Source organism: Eriocheir sinensis, unplaced genomic scaffold (genome assembly GCF_024679095.1).
Source record: "Eriocheir sinensis breed Jianghai 21 unplaced genomic scaffold, ASM2467909v1 Scaffold223, whole genome shotgun sequence".
Classification (NCBI taxonomy): Eukaryota; Metazoa; Arthropoda; class Malacostraca; order Decapoda; family Varunidae; genus Eriocheir; species Eriocheir sinensis.
Genome location: NW_026111525.1, coordinates 202,501 through 215,627, shown reverse-complemented (window position 1 = coordinate 215,627; position 13,127 = coordinate 202,501). Strand labels below are relative to the sequence as shown.

General features: G+C 46.6%; 1 protein-coding gene across 1 annotated transcript; it reads left to right on the top strand.

Moving 5' to 3' along the window:
• The first annotated feature begins 2,463 nt into the window (after positions 1-2,463).
• Positions 2,464-7,057, top strand: LOC126990920 (uncharacterized). The gene is made up of 3 exons (XM_050849557.1): positions 2,464-2,472; positions 6,329-6,912; positions 7,042-7,057. Exons 1-3 carry the CDS (start codon positions 2,464-2,466, stop codon positions 7,055-7,057), a joined length of 609 nt encoding a protein of 202 aa, XP_050705514.1.
• Positions 7,058-13,127: the final 6,070 nt, after the last annotated feature.

Sequence of the window (13,127 nt, the reverse complement as noted above, 5' to 3'; positions counted from 1 at the left end):
GTGAGTGGGATATCTGGAGCTGCCCTGTGTTGGCTATTAGGACTCTTGCAGTCTCCCTATGTTCTTATGTTCTTATGAGTCTGGCACAAGTCTAGGCTTTCTGAACTACCCTCCTACGGATTCCATTATATTATTCTTTTTATATAATTTCATTCTCTCTCTATCTTCCATTCTCTTCAATATTTTCTATCCTATCTCTCTATTTCTTTCTCCCACCTCTCCATTTTTTTTATCACACTCATTCCCAAAAAACAAACACGCCTTAATCTCTCTCTCTCTCTCTCTCTCTCTCTCTCTCTCTCTCTCTCTCTCTCTCTCTCTCTCTCTCTCTCTCTCTCTCTCTCTCTCTCTCTCTCTCTCTCTCTCTCTCTCCCTAATTCCTCTTTCTCCTTTCTCTCTCTAATTCCTTTTCCTCCTTTCTCTCTTTCTCTCTCTAATTCCTCTTCCTCCTTTCTCTCTCTCTCTAATTCCTCTTCCTCCTTTCTCTCTCTCTCTCTCTCTCTACTCCCCATCCCTCCTCTCTCTCTCTAATTCCTCTTTCTTTTCTCTCTCTCTCTCTCTCTCTCTCTCTCTCTCTCTCTCTCTCTCTCTCTCTCTCTCTCTCTCTCTCTCTCTCTCCCCCAAAATTTCCCGGTTCGGACACCACCACAACCACAACAACCAACTTATTCCGCCGGTTAATTCATCCAGCGGTTATTAGTTTACCTGATTAAGCCGGTGTTTGTCATTAGCAACGCGCGCCCCAAATAATGAAGCAGCCAGCCAATAGATATATTTTCCTGTCCGGCTACACTTCTTTTAATCTACGGCTAAAGTTGTATCGTTTAGTTTTCGCTTAATTAGTGCAGTGCGTGCAACGAGGTAGGTGTCGGTCTATCGTTAATCTGAGGTATTCTTGGTGGTGGTGGGGTGTGACCTCGGATACCATTTTCGACACTAACATTTAAACATTTACTGGCCTCTGTATACTGGTCACTCATATCTACTGTCTTATATAGGGGCAGTGATTAGCGGGGTCTTTATATTTCATTGTTTTTGTCCTTTGAGTTGCTTCCTCTGCTGTAAAAATAAAAAAAGATGGTTTGTCTGATGTTAAACTCTCCGCCCATCTTAAAGACCTAATCCAAATGGTCACTGGGGGGCTTCGTGGTGCAGTGGTTAGCACACTCGGCTCACAACCGAGAGAGCCCGGGTTCGATTCCCGGGCGGAGTGTAAAAAAATGGGTGGCTTTTCCGATACCCTACGCTCCTGTCCGCCCAGCAGTGAATGGGTACCAGGTATTAATCGTGGGTTGTGTCCCGTCTCCTGGGGTCTGCTCCCTTCTATAGTTCCTTCCCCTTCTGTCTCTCTCCAGCATATGACCACAGATGTTGCGCCCACTAAACGAAACTTTCCTTTTTCCTGGTCCCTGCTTACTTTTCTCTCTTTCTCCTCATTAATTTGTGGTCGATTATTTATTTTGATATTATTCGGACAAACTAACATTAAGAAAAGAAAGGAAAGTTTCGTTTAGTCGGCGCAGCATCTGTGGTCATATGCCGGAGAGAGACAGAAGGGGAAGGAATTATAGGAGAAGGGAAAAGCTGAAAAGTTTGGTTTAGTCGGCGCAACATCTGTGGTCATATGCCGGAGAGAGACAGAAGGGGGAAGGAATTATAGGAGAAGGGAAAAGTTGGAAAGTTTGGTTTAGTCGGCGCAACATCTGTGGTCATATGCCGGAGAGAGACAGAAGGGGAAGGAATTATAGGATAAAGGAACAGACCCCAGGAGACGGGACACAACCCCCGATCAATACCTGGTACCCATTCACTGCTGGGTGGACAGGGGCGTGGGGTATCGGAAAACCCGCCCAAATAGCTCAATACAGTATGGGGTTTCTCTCTCTCTCTCTCTCTCTCTCTCTCTCTCTCTCTCTCTCTCTCTCTCTCTCTCTCTCTCTCTCTCTCTCTCTCTCTCTCTCTCTCTCTCTCTCTAATGTTCTTTATTTATTTCTCTCTCATTTTCTCACATTCTTTAATCTTTCGAGGTGGAAGTCTCTCTCTTTCTCTCTCTCTCTCTCGTAAAAGCCGCCCAAATTTTTCCACTCCGCCCGGGAATCGAACCCGGGCTCTCTCGGTTGTGAGCCGAGTGTGCTAACCACTGCACCACGAAGCCCCCATTTGTGTTGGAATATTTCTTTTGGTATTACTCGGACAAACTAATATTAAGATTTGTCTAACCAATACTTTTTCTTCTTCCATTATCTCCGCATATGCCATTCCCTTCTTAATTCCCCTCTCCTTCCTTCCTTTTCCTTTCAGGCTTTTCTTTGGGGAGGCGGTTGCCGAGTGGTCAGTGAGCAGGCGTGGTGAGCCCATGCGCCTAGGTTGGAGTCCCAGTGAAACATGCATGCATGCTGATTTTTAAAGCCATCGCCGAATGTCTGAAGGCGACTTCGGTCAAGATTAGCACCGGGGGGCAGCATGGGCCAGGCAACTCATATATCACGGTAGACACTATAAAAAAAATATGTATCTGCGTCACTAATGGGCTGGGGTCGTCCAAGAGATCCCTTAACCCGGTAGCAGCGACGGGCCAAATTTGTGGCTTTACCGTGTAGCAGCGAGGGGCAAAATTTGTGGCTTTACCGTGTAGCAGCGACAGGCCAAATTAGTGGCTTTACCGTGTAGCAGGGACGGGCCAAATTTGTGGCTTTACCGCGTAGCAGCGAGGGGCCAAATTTGTGGCTTTACCGTGTAGCAGCGACGGGCCAAATTTGTGGCTTTACCGTGTTGCAGCGACAGGCCAAATTAGTGGCTTTACCGTGTAGCAGGGACGGGCCAAATTTGTGGCTTTACCGTGTAGCAGCGATGGGCCAAATTTGTGGCTTTACCGTGTAGCAGCGACGGGCCAAATTTGTGGCTTTACCGTGTAGCAGCGAGGGGCCAAATTTGTGGCTTTACCGTGTAGCAGCGGCGGGCCAAATTTGTGGTTTTACCGTGTAGCAGCGATGGGCCAAATTTGTGGCTTTACCGTGTAGCAGGGACGGGCCAAATTTGTGGTTTTACCGTGTAGCAGCGATGGGCCAAATTTGTGGCTTTACCGTGTAGCAGCGGCGGGCCAAATTTGTGGTTTTACCGTGTAGCAGCGATGGGCCAAATTTGTGGCTTTACCGTGTAGCAGCGACGGGCTAAGTTTGTGGCTTTACCGTGTAGCAGCGACGGCACAATTTGTGGGTTTACCGTGTAGAAGCGACGGGCCAAATTTGTGGGATTACCGTGTAGCAGCGACGGGCCAAATTTGTGTCATGATATAAACCCCCAAAATAGACGATACATAATCTGATCACAAATGCTTTGATATATATTATGAAATGGTTTGTGTGAAGGGTGATTTTTTCTCATTTTTCTCGCTTGGAGGGACCATTAAGAATCATGATCCCCGCTGCTACCGAGTTATAAGAGAACCATTCGACAGACAACACCTAAAACATTAAGAAGAGATGTCTAAACTTTTTTTTTTTTTTGGCTAGTATCGTCACACAGCCATTCAGTCCATTCCTTCTTCTTCTCTCTCCTATTCCTTCCTTTCTTCCTCCTCCTCCTTCCTTCTCGCCCTCCTTGACAACCTGAGTTTAAAAAAGATTTGCCTGTCTGTAAAATTTTCTAACAATATTCTCATATCCCAAAATGGTTTCCCTTCCTGCTGGTTCCTGCTTGCTGTCCCCTCTCTTCCTTCCCCTCTCCTTCCTCCCTTCTCTTCTCCTTTCATCTTTTTTTCATTCCTTCAGATTCACACGACTTTGCATTCCTTTCCAACTGTTTGTCCGTTTTGGTTTCCTCTCCTCCTCCTCCTCTTCTTCCTCCTCCTCTTCTTCTTCTTTATTTCGTTTTTTGTTATTTTTTTCTATTTGCTTCTTCTTCTTCTTCTTCTTCCTCTTCTTCTTCGTCTTTTGTTATTTTTCTTCCTCTCTCTCTCTCTCTCTCTCTCTCTCTCTCTCTCTCTCTCTCTCTCTCTCTCTCTCTCTCTCTCTCTCTCTCTCTCTCTCTCTCTCTCTCTCTCTCTCTCTCTCTCTCTCTCTCATTTCTGCTTTCCAAACCTTTGCTTCATTTTTATCCATCTTCTTATCCTCCTCCTCCTCCTCCTCCTCCCCCTCCTCCTCCTCCTCCTCTTCCTCCTCCTTCTTCCCTTCCTTCTTATCTCCTCTGCCGCCATTCGCATACACTAACATTAGGTAGAGATTTCTAACATTAATTTTCTGCTATATACTAATTCCCCTTACGTTTTTTTTCCCTTTTCACTCCTCCTCCCCATCCTCCTCCTCCTCCTCCTCCTCCTCTCCTAAATCAAATGAAGCAAAAAACTAATTCCACCTCTCCACCTGGTCCTCTGTCTAACTCTAACCTTACGTCTCTTATAAGTCCAGGCTTTTAGCAGTAAAGTTAAAATCTAATACAGGTAACTCTCAATTTACGCGAGTTTGGATTACGCGTCTTTTTAAATAACGCGGGGTCCAAAATCCAAATAAATGTTTAATTTACACGTTTTTTCACTTATATGCGATATTTTATGGAGTGGCCACCAGATGCCTCACGCAACTGGACACACACGGCCGCACAGTTGAGCTCAGTTCTTCCCGCGCGCCACTTGAACAACAATACAGTACCCACGCTGCCACGCTACTCAACAACAACAACAACACCCTCGCTGCTGTGCTACCACGAGGGGAAGGGCAGCCAGAGGAGGAACCACGAGAGGGAGAGGAGTCAGAGTGATACAGTAGGCAATAAAGGTACAAACCTGCCTCTTGTTTGATTTACTACATTGTTTTTGATTTACGCCACCTCTTCAAGGACACAATACTCGCGTAATTCGAGAGTTACCTGTACTAGAAGGAAAACAGCTTCTAGCATTCATTCTAAAAGGACTCCTAGGACCCTTTATTAATACCGCCCCAGGGCTCCCATTCTCTTACTGCTGTTGCCCGACTGTTGGAAGATGTATACGCATGCTATGACCCGCTCAAACCCACCTCTAATTCTTCTAAAGTCTTTCTAGTTTTTCTCTGTTTGTGTATGTCATGATGCCTTGCTTGCTGTCTCTGTTATGACCGAAGATTTTTTTCCCTACCATTCCCCTTTGCGCGGTTATTTGATTTCTTTCTTCTGCAATCCAGTTTGCGTCTCTGTAACCAGCATATCTCTCTCTCTCTCTCTCTCTCTCTCTCTCTCTCTCTCTCTCTCTCTCTCTCTCTCTCTCTCTCTCTCTCTCTCTCTCTCTCTCTCTCTCTCTCTCTCTCTCTCTCTCTCTCTCTCTCTCTCTCTCTCTCTCTCATTTCTGCTTTCCAAACCTTTGCTTCATTTTTATCCATCTTCTCCTCTTCCCTCCTCCCTCTCCTCTCTCCCTTTTTTCCTCTGTTTCTTTCACCTCAATATGAGAGAGAGAGAGAGAGAGAGAGAGAGAATTGGGTATAGACACTTCCCTTCCCTTCACCTCACCTTCCTCAGCCTTTTTCTCTTTCCTTTTTCTCTCCTCCTCAATCTCTTCCTCCTTCCCTCCTCTCTCCCTACATCCCTCTCCTTTCCTCCCCTCCCTTCCTCTTCTCCTCTCTCCTCTCTCACACCTTCTCCCTCCCCTCCCTCCAGACTCCACACATATTCCTCCCCTCCTTTCTCCTCTCCTCCTCCTTCTTCTCTATACCCATTACCTCCTCCTCCTTACTCTCTCTCTCTCTCTCTCTCTCTCTCTCTCTCTCTCTCTCTCTCTCTCTCTCTCTCTCTCTCTCTCTCTCTCTCTCTCTCTCTCTCTCTCTCTCTCTCTCTAAGGACAGACCACCTAGTCTGGACCATGGGGTCTGTGTGGTCTGATTTTCTATGTAAATCTATGTAAATCTCTCTCTCTCTCTCTCTCTCTCTCTCTCTCTCTCTCTCTCTCTCTCTCTCTCTCTCTCTCTCTCTCTCTCTCTCTCTCCTTCTCTCTTTAACACCCTTCTCCTCCTCTTTCCCCTTCCTCTCCATCCCCTCCTCCTCCTCCTCCTCCTCCTTCCATACCCACTCACCTCATCGTTCCGGCGCCACACAATCACTGGTCTTGGCACTCCCCCGACTACGGTACAGGTCACCTCCAGCTGGCCACCCTCCTGAAGCGACCCCAGCAGTCCCCCAGTCGGCCACAGCTCCCCGCCGACCCTCAGCTGGGGCGGCTCTGGAGGTACCACGACCACTAGGGTGAGGTGGGTGCGTCGTGAGGAAGCTGGGGAGAGAGAGAGAGGGGGGATGAGGGGGGGATGTTTGTTAGGAAGGTCAGAAGTTTCCTTATACCGGATCTAAAGTTCCCCGGACCCTGCAGAAGTTCCCCGGCCCTCAAGTTAGCCAGGCCAAAAGTTCCCCGGACCAGAAGTTTCCCGGACCAAAAGTTTCCCAGGCCAAAAGTTCCCCGGACCAGAAGTTTCCCGGACCAAAAGTTTCCCAGGCCAAAAGTTCCCCGGACCAGAAGTTTCCCGGCCCTCAAGTTCCCCAGGCCAAAAGTCCCCGTATCAGAAGTTCCCCGGCCCTCAAGTTACCCAGGCCAAAGTTCCCCGGATCAGAAGTTCTTCGGCCCTCAAGTTACCCAGGCCAAAATTCCCCGGATCAGAAGTTCCCCGGCCCTCAAGTTACCCAGGCCAAAAGTTCCCCGGATCAGAAGTTCCCCGGCCCTCAAGTTACCCAGGCCAAAAGTTCCCCGGATCAGAAGTTCCCCGGCCCTCAAGTTACCCAGGCCAAAAGTTCCCCGGATCAGAAGTTCCCCGGCCCTCAAGTTACCCAGGCCAAAAGTTCCCCGGATCAGAAGCTCCCCGGCCCTCAAGTTACACAGGCCAAAAGTTTCCCGGCCCTCAAGTTACCCAGGCCAAAAGTTCCCCGGACCAGAAGTTTCCCGGCCCTCAAGTTACCCAGGTCAAAAGTTCCCCGTATTATTATTATTGTTATTATTATTACTATTATTATTATTATTATTATTACTATTAGGAGAGGAGACACCATAACCCCCCTGTCCGACTGCCCTCAAAAACACCTGAGACCCAGAGAAAGCAAAAATTAAACTGCAAGGGATTTATACACGATACCTTCCCCTAACGTCGAGGCAAGCGGGGCCGTGCATATAGAGTTGTTGTTTTGTGGGAAGCATCATGTCAACTCCACAACTATCCCCAAACAAGCTTTTTGGAATTCGCAACACGTTTTCATTCCTGAGGGAGTTATAGTTTTGCTGGCTTTTACCCATCCTTGTTTTCCTGTGTCTGCCCTTCACTGCCTCCTCTAACTTAGAAAAAAACAAATGCAAAACACTTGATTGGAGTCTATTACATGTTGATTTTAGGGAAGGTTTGGAGGGAAGGAGGAAGGGGAGGGGGGGTTATGATCCTGGTGATGGTGTGACTAGGCTTTGGTAGAGGTTGTGTTAGTAGTATGTCCATGGGTAATATTATGAGCCTGGTGATAGTTTGACAAGGCTTTAGTAGAGGTTGTGTTAGTTTAGCTGGAGTAGGTAAGAAGATACCTACCGAACGGGCGCAAGCCACTCCCGGTGAGGTATATATGGGAAGTGAGGAGGGTGCTGAGGCCCTCCATAGACCCTTCCCATTACCTCATTAACCGTTTCCCTATTGTCTCATCTACACCAGAGAGTAGCTCAGCATGCTCTCAAAAGACAGATCCTCTCTCTATCCACACCACACTACATTCACACAAAACTCACACCTTTTTCCAAAATTCTAAATTCAAAATGATGTACCATAACAGAGCCTTGGAGTCTCCGTCTGGGGGGGGGGACCACAAATTCCCCCAGTGAGGACTCCCCTTCTGGCTGCCGACCTGAGAGGTGACTTGATAACTCCTCGAACCTTTTTCTTAACAATTTCTGCAACATTCGCGGTCTTCGTTCTAATTTTCATTCTGTGGAACACAATCTCTCCTCCTCTAAACCTCACTTTCTCTTCCTTACCGAAACACAGGTTTCTGAGGCTACTGACAGCAATCTCTACTCTGTTCCCTCCTACTATCTCTATCCTCAATTTCAATCCACAGCTGGATGTTGCGTCTACGTACGCAACGACATCACTTGCTCTCGTGCCCATGACCTTGACTCGTCTGAATTTTCCACCATCTGGCTAAGACTTCATTGTCATTCTATTACTAAATACATCTGTGCTGTTTATCTCTCACCAAATTCTACTAACTATGTAAAATTCGTTGACTACCTGAACTCTAAAGTGGAGCACAGCTTGACCCACTCTCCCTTCGCTGAAATCTCCATCCTAGGAGATTTCAATGTTCACCACCAGCTTTGGCTTTCATCCTCTTTCACTGACCAGCCTGGTGAACGAGCCTACAACTTTGCTCTTCTCAATGACCTAGAACAGTTGATTCAGCACCCTACACGTATTCCCGACCGTCTTGGAGACCGGCCCAACATACTAGACCTCTTCCTTACCTCTAACCCTTTTGCTTACTCTGTCAAACTGTTCTCTCCGTTGGGCTCCTCCAATCACAACCTTATTTCTGTATTCTGTCCTATCGCTTCTGTACACCCTCTGGACCCACCGAAGAGGCGGTGGTTCTGGCATTTTCCTCGGTGGGACGACCTGAGGATGTACTTTGCCGATTTCCCGTGGAATGATTACTGCTTCCAGGAGAGAGACCCCTCTGTGTGTGCCAAGCGCATCGCAGAGGTGATTGTCTCTGGAATGGAGGCACACATTCCACGTACTTTCTCTACTCCCCATGCTAAAAAGCCTTGGTTTAATCGCGCTTGTTCTCGTGCTGTCAAAGATAGAGAGGCAGCTCACAAAAGGTACCATAGCCTTCAAACTCCTATTAGCCATGACCTTTACATTTCCGCCCGGAATCGTGCCAACTCTATTCCTCGACTTACCAAAAACTCCTTTATCCATAGCAAATGTCAACACCTTGCTTTCTCTAATTCTTCCAGAGACTTCTGGCACTTAGCCAAAAAATATCTCCTCCAATTTCACTCCTTCATCTTTCCCGCCTCTTCTTAACCCAGACGGCAGCACTGCCGTCTCTTCTATCTCTAAGGCTGAACTCTTCACTCAAACTTTCTGTAACAGCTCCACTCTCGACGATTCTGGGTATATACCTCTTACTCATCCCACCTCTGACTCCTTTATGCCTGTTATTAAGATTCTTCCTAATGATGTTTTCTATGCCCTCTCTGGCCCCAACTCTAAGAAGGCTTATGGACCTGATGGAGTGCCTCCTATTGTCCTTAAAAACTGTGCTTCCGTGCTGACACCCTGCCTGGTCAAACTCTTTCGCCTCTGCCTATCAACATCTACCTTTCCTTCCTGCTGGAAGTACGCCTTCGTACACCCTGTGCCTAAGAAGGGTGACCGTTCCAATCCCTCAAACTACCGCCCTATAGCTTTACTTCCCTGTCTATCTAAAGCTTTTGAATCAATCCTTAACCGGAAGATTCAAAAGCACTTTTCCTCTTCTAACCTTCTATCTTCTATCAGTATGGGTTCCGCAAGGAGCGTTCTACTGGCGATTCTTGCTCTCTTAACTGACTCTTGGTCATCCCCTCTTAGCCGTTTCGGTGAAACTTTCTCAGTTGCACTAGACATATCGAAAGCATTCGATAGAGTCTTTGCTTTCTAAACTGCCCTCTTTCGGATTCTATCCTTCTCTCTGTTCCATTATCTCCAGTTTCCTTTCCGGCCGGTCTATCTCTGCTGTGTTAGACGGTCACTGTTCTTCTCATAAACCTATTAACAGTGGTATTCTACAGGGCACTGTCCTATCACCCACACTCTTCCTGTTATTCATCAATAATCTTCTTTCCATAACAAACTGTCCTATCCACTCATACGCTGATGACTCCCCTCTGCATTATTCAACTTCTTTCAACAGAAGACCCTCTTAACAGGAATTACATGACCTCAGGCTGGAGGCTGCAGAACGCTTAACCTCAGACCTTACTATCATTTCCGACTGGGGTAAAAGGAACCTTGTGTCCTTCACTGCCTCAAAACCCCAATTTCTCCACCTATCAACTCGACACAATCTTCCAAACACCCATCCACTATTCTTCAACAACACTCAGCTGTCACCATCTTCAACACTAAACATCCTCGGTCTATCCTTAACTCAAAATCTTAACTGGAAACTTCACATCTCGTCTCTCACTAAATCAGTTTCCTCGAGGTTGGGCGTTCTGCATCGTCTCCGCCAGTTCTTCTCCCCCGCACAGTTGCTATCCATATACAGGGGCATTGTCCGCCCTCGTATGGAGTATGCATCTCACGTGTGCGGGGGGCTCCACTCAAACAGCTCTCTTGGACAGAGTGGAGTCTAAGGCTCTTCGTCTCATCAGCTCTCCTCCTCTTACTGATAGTCTTCTACCTCATAAATTCCACCGCGATGTTGCCTCTCTTTCTATCTTCTATCGATATTTTCATGTTGACTGCTCTTCTGAACTTGCTAACTGCATGCCTCCACCCCTCCCACGGCCCCGCTGCACGCGACTGTCTACCCATGCTCATCCCTATACTTTCCAAACCCCTTATGCAAGAGTTAACCAGCATCTTCACTCTTTCATCCCTCTCGCTGGTAAACTCTGGAACAATCTTCCTTCTTTTGTATTTCCTCCTGCCTACTACTTGAACTCTTTCAAGAGAAGGGTATCTGGACACCTCTCCTCCCGAAATTGACTTCTCTTTCGGCCACCTCTTTGGATTCTTTTTGTGAGCAGCGAGTAGCGGGCTTTTTTTTATTGTTGTTTACTTTTTTGTGCCCTTGAGCTGTCTCCTTTGTTGTAGAAAAAAAAAGTATTTCCATGGGTAGTGTTATGAGCCTGGTGATAGTTAGACAAGGCTATGGTAGAGGTTGTGTTAGTAGTATTTCCATGGGTAGTGTTATGAGCCTTGTGATAGTTAGACAAGGCTTTGGTAGAGGTTGTGTTAGTAGTATTTCCATGGGTAGTGTTATGAGCCTTGTGATAGTTAGACAAGGCTTTGGTAGAGGTTGTGTTAGTAGTATTTCTATGGGTAGTGTTATGACCCTGGTGATAGTTGGACAAGGCTTTAGTAGAGGTTGTGTTAGTAGTGTTTCCATGAATAGTGTTATGAGCCTGGTGATAGTTTGACAAGGTTTTGGTAGAGGTTGTGTTAGTAGTATTTCCGTGGGTAGTGTTGTGAGCCTGGTTATAGTTTGACAAGGCTTTGGTAGAGGTTGTGTTAGTAGTACTTCCATGGGTAGTGTTATGACCCTGGTGATAGTTGGACAAGGCTTTAGTAGCGGTTGTGTTAGTAGTGTTTCCATGAATAGTGTTATGAGCCTGGTGATAGTTTGACAAGGTTTTGGTAGAGGTTGTGTTAGTAGTATTTCCGTGGGTAGTGTTGTGAGCCTGGTGACAGTTTGACAAGGCTTTGGTAGAGATCGTGTTAGTAGTGTTTCCATGGGTAGTGTTATGAGCCTGGTGGTAAGCTGCTTCGGCCTGACCCAACATAAGACATGATATTAACACGTATCTGCCGCTGTTTTTATGTTGTAAATTTAATATAACGCCAATAAAATGACTGACTAATTGTACCCTCGCATATTAAGGAGCTTGGCGCATTTGGATATATTGTTAATGATGCAAAACACGAAATTACCGACTTAGCAAATTATTTAAAAGCGATTAAAGAATAGTACGAGCGAGATGGTGGAACGAATTTGAAGTGGTAATCTATTCTCTCTCTCTCTCTCTCTCTCTCTCTCTCTCTCTCTCTCTCTCTCTCTCTCTCTCTCTCTCTCTCTAGAGCAGTGTTTATGGGTTAATGTGTGCGTGTGCTTGTGTGTGTGTGTGTGTGTGTGTGTGTGTGTGTGTGTGTGTGTGTGTGTGTGTGTGTGCGCAGAAGACAGATAAGCATAGACCCAGATACCCCCCCCCACACACACACACAAGAACACAACATCCCCCCCCCCCCCCACATACAAACACTCCTTCTGGCTCCCTCCTTCCCCCTCCCTCACACCAAACACACACACACACACACAAAAAAAAAAAAAAAAAAAAAAACTATGGGCCACACTTCAGGGCCTTCCCACGCTAATTAAGGCTGCCCAGGTAATCAAGCAATCAAGGTGAACGTAACCATCCAATGAAGAGCGAGGTGGAGAGAGCCAATCACAGCCTGTCAATGCCCGGGAGATGAAAGTGTGTGTGTGTGTGTGTGTGTGTGTGTGTGTGTGTGTGTGTGTGTGTGTGTCTCTCTCTCTCTCTCTCTCTCTCTCTCTCTCTCTCTCTCTCTCTCTCTCTCTCTCTCTCTCTCTCTCTCTCCCACACACACACACACACACACATATTAGGTCATTTTCGCCTTTGACTAATAACAGATGGACTCAGTAACACAATGGCAGCTCAGCCCACAGACAGTAAAAATTAAGCGGAGCAGAATATCAGATTAAATTACAGCCTTTTCCCGGACGAGATGAAGTGCGCTTATATCAGGTGGAGAGATGAAATTAGATCCCTTTTTGCCGGGGCAGGATGGAGCACACTAACACCAGACAGAGAATCAGGTGGACAGGTGGAATTAGAACCTTTGCCGGGGCAGGATGGAGCACACCAACACCAGACAGAGAACCAGGTGGAGAGGTGGAATTAAAACCTTTGCCGGGGCAGGATGGAGCACACTAACACCAGACAGAGAACCAGGTGGAAAAGGTGGAATTAGAAGCTTTGTCGGGGGAATGCCACTCTAGGTTATCAGAGAACCCATGGAAATGGAGCCTTGTCCAATTATCTCTATTATCATAACACTATCCATGGAAATGCAAACACAACAACCTCTGCCAAAGCCTTGTCAAACTTTTGCTAGGCTAATATAACTTTTCATGGACAAACTATTAAAACAACCTCTATGAAAGCCTTATCAAACTATTACTAGGCTTATAATACTACCCATGGAAATACTAACACAACAACCTCTACCAAGGCCTTGTCAAACTATTACTAGTCTTATAACACTACCCATGGAAATACTAACACAGCCTCTACCAAAGCCTTGTCAAACTATCACTAGGCTTATAACACTACCCATGGAAATACTAACACAGCCTCTACCAAAGCCTTGTCAAACTATCACTAGGCTCATAACACTACC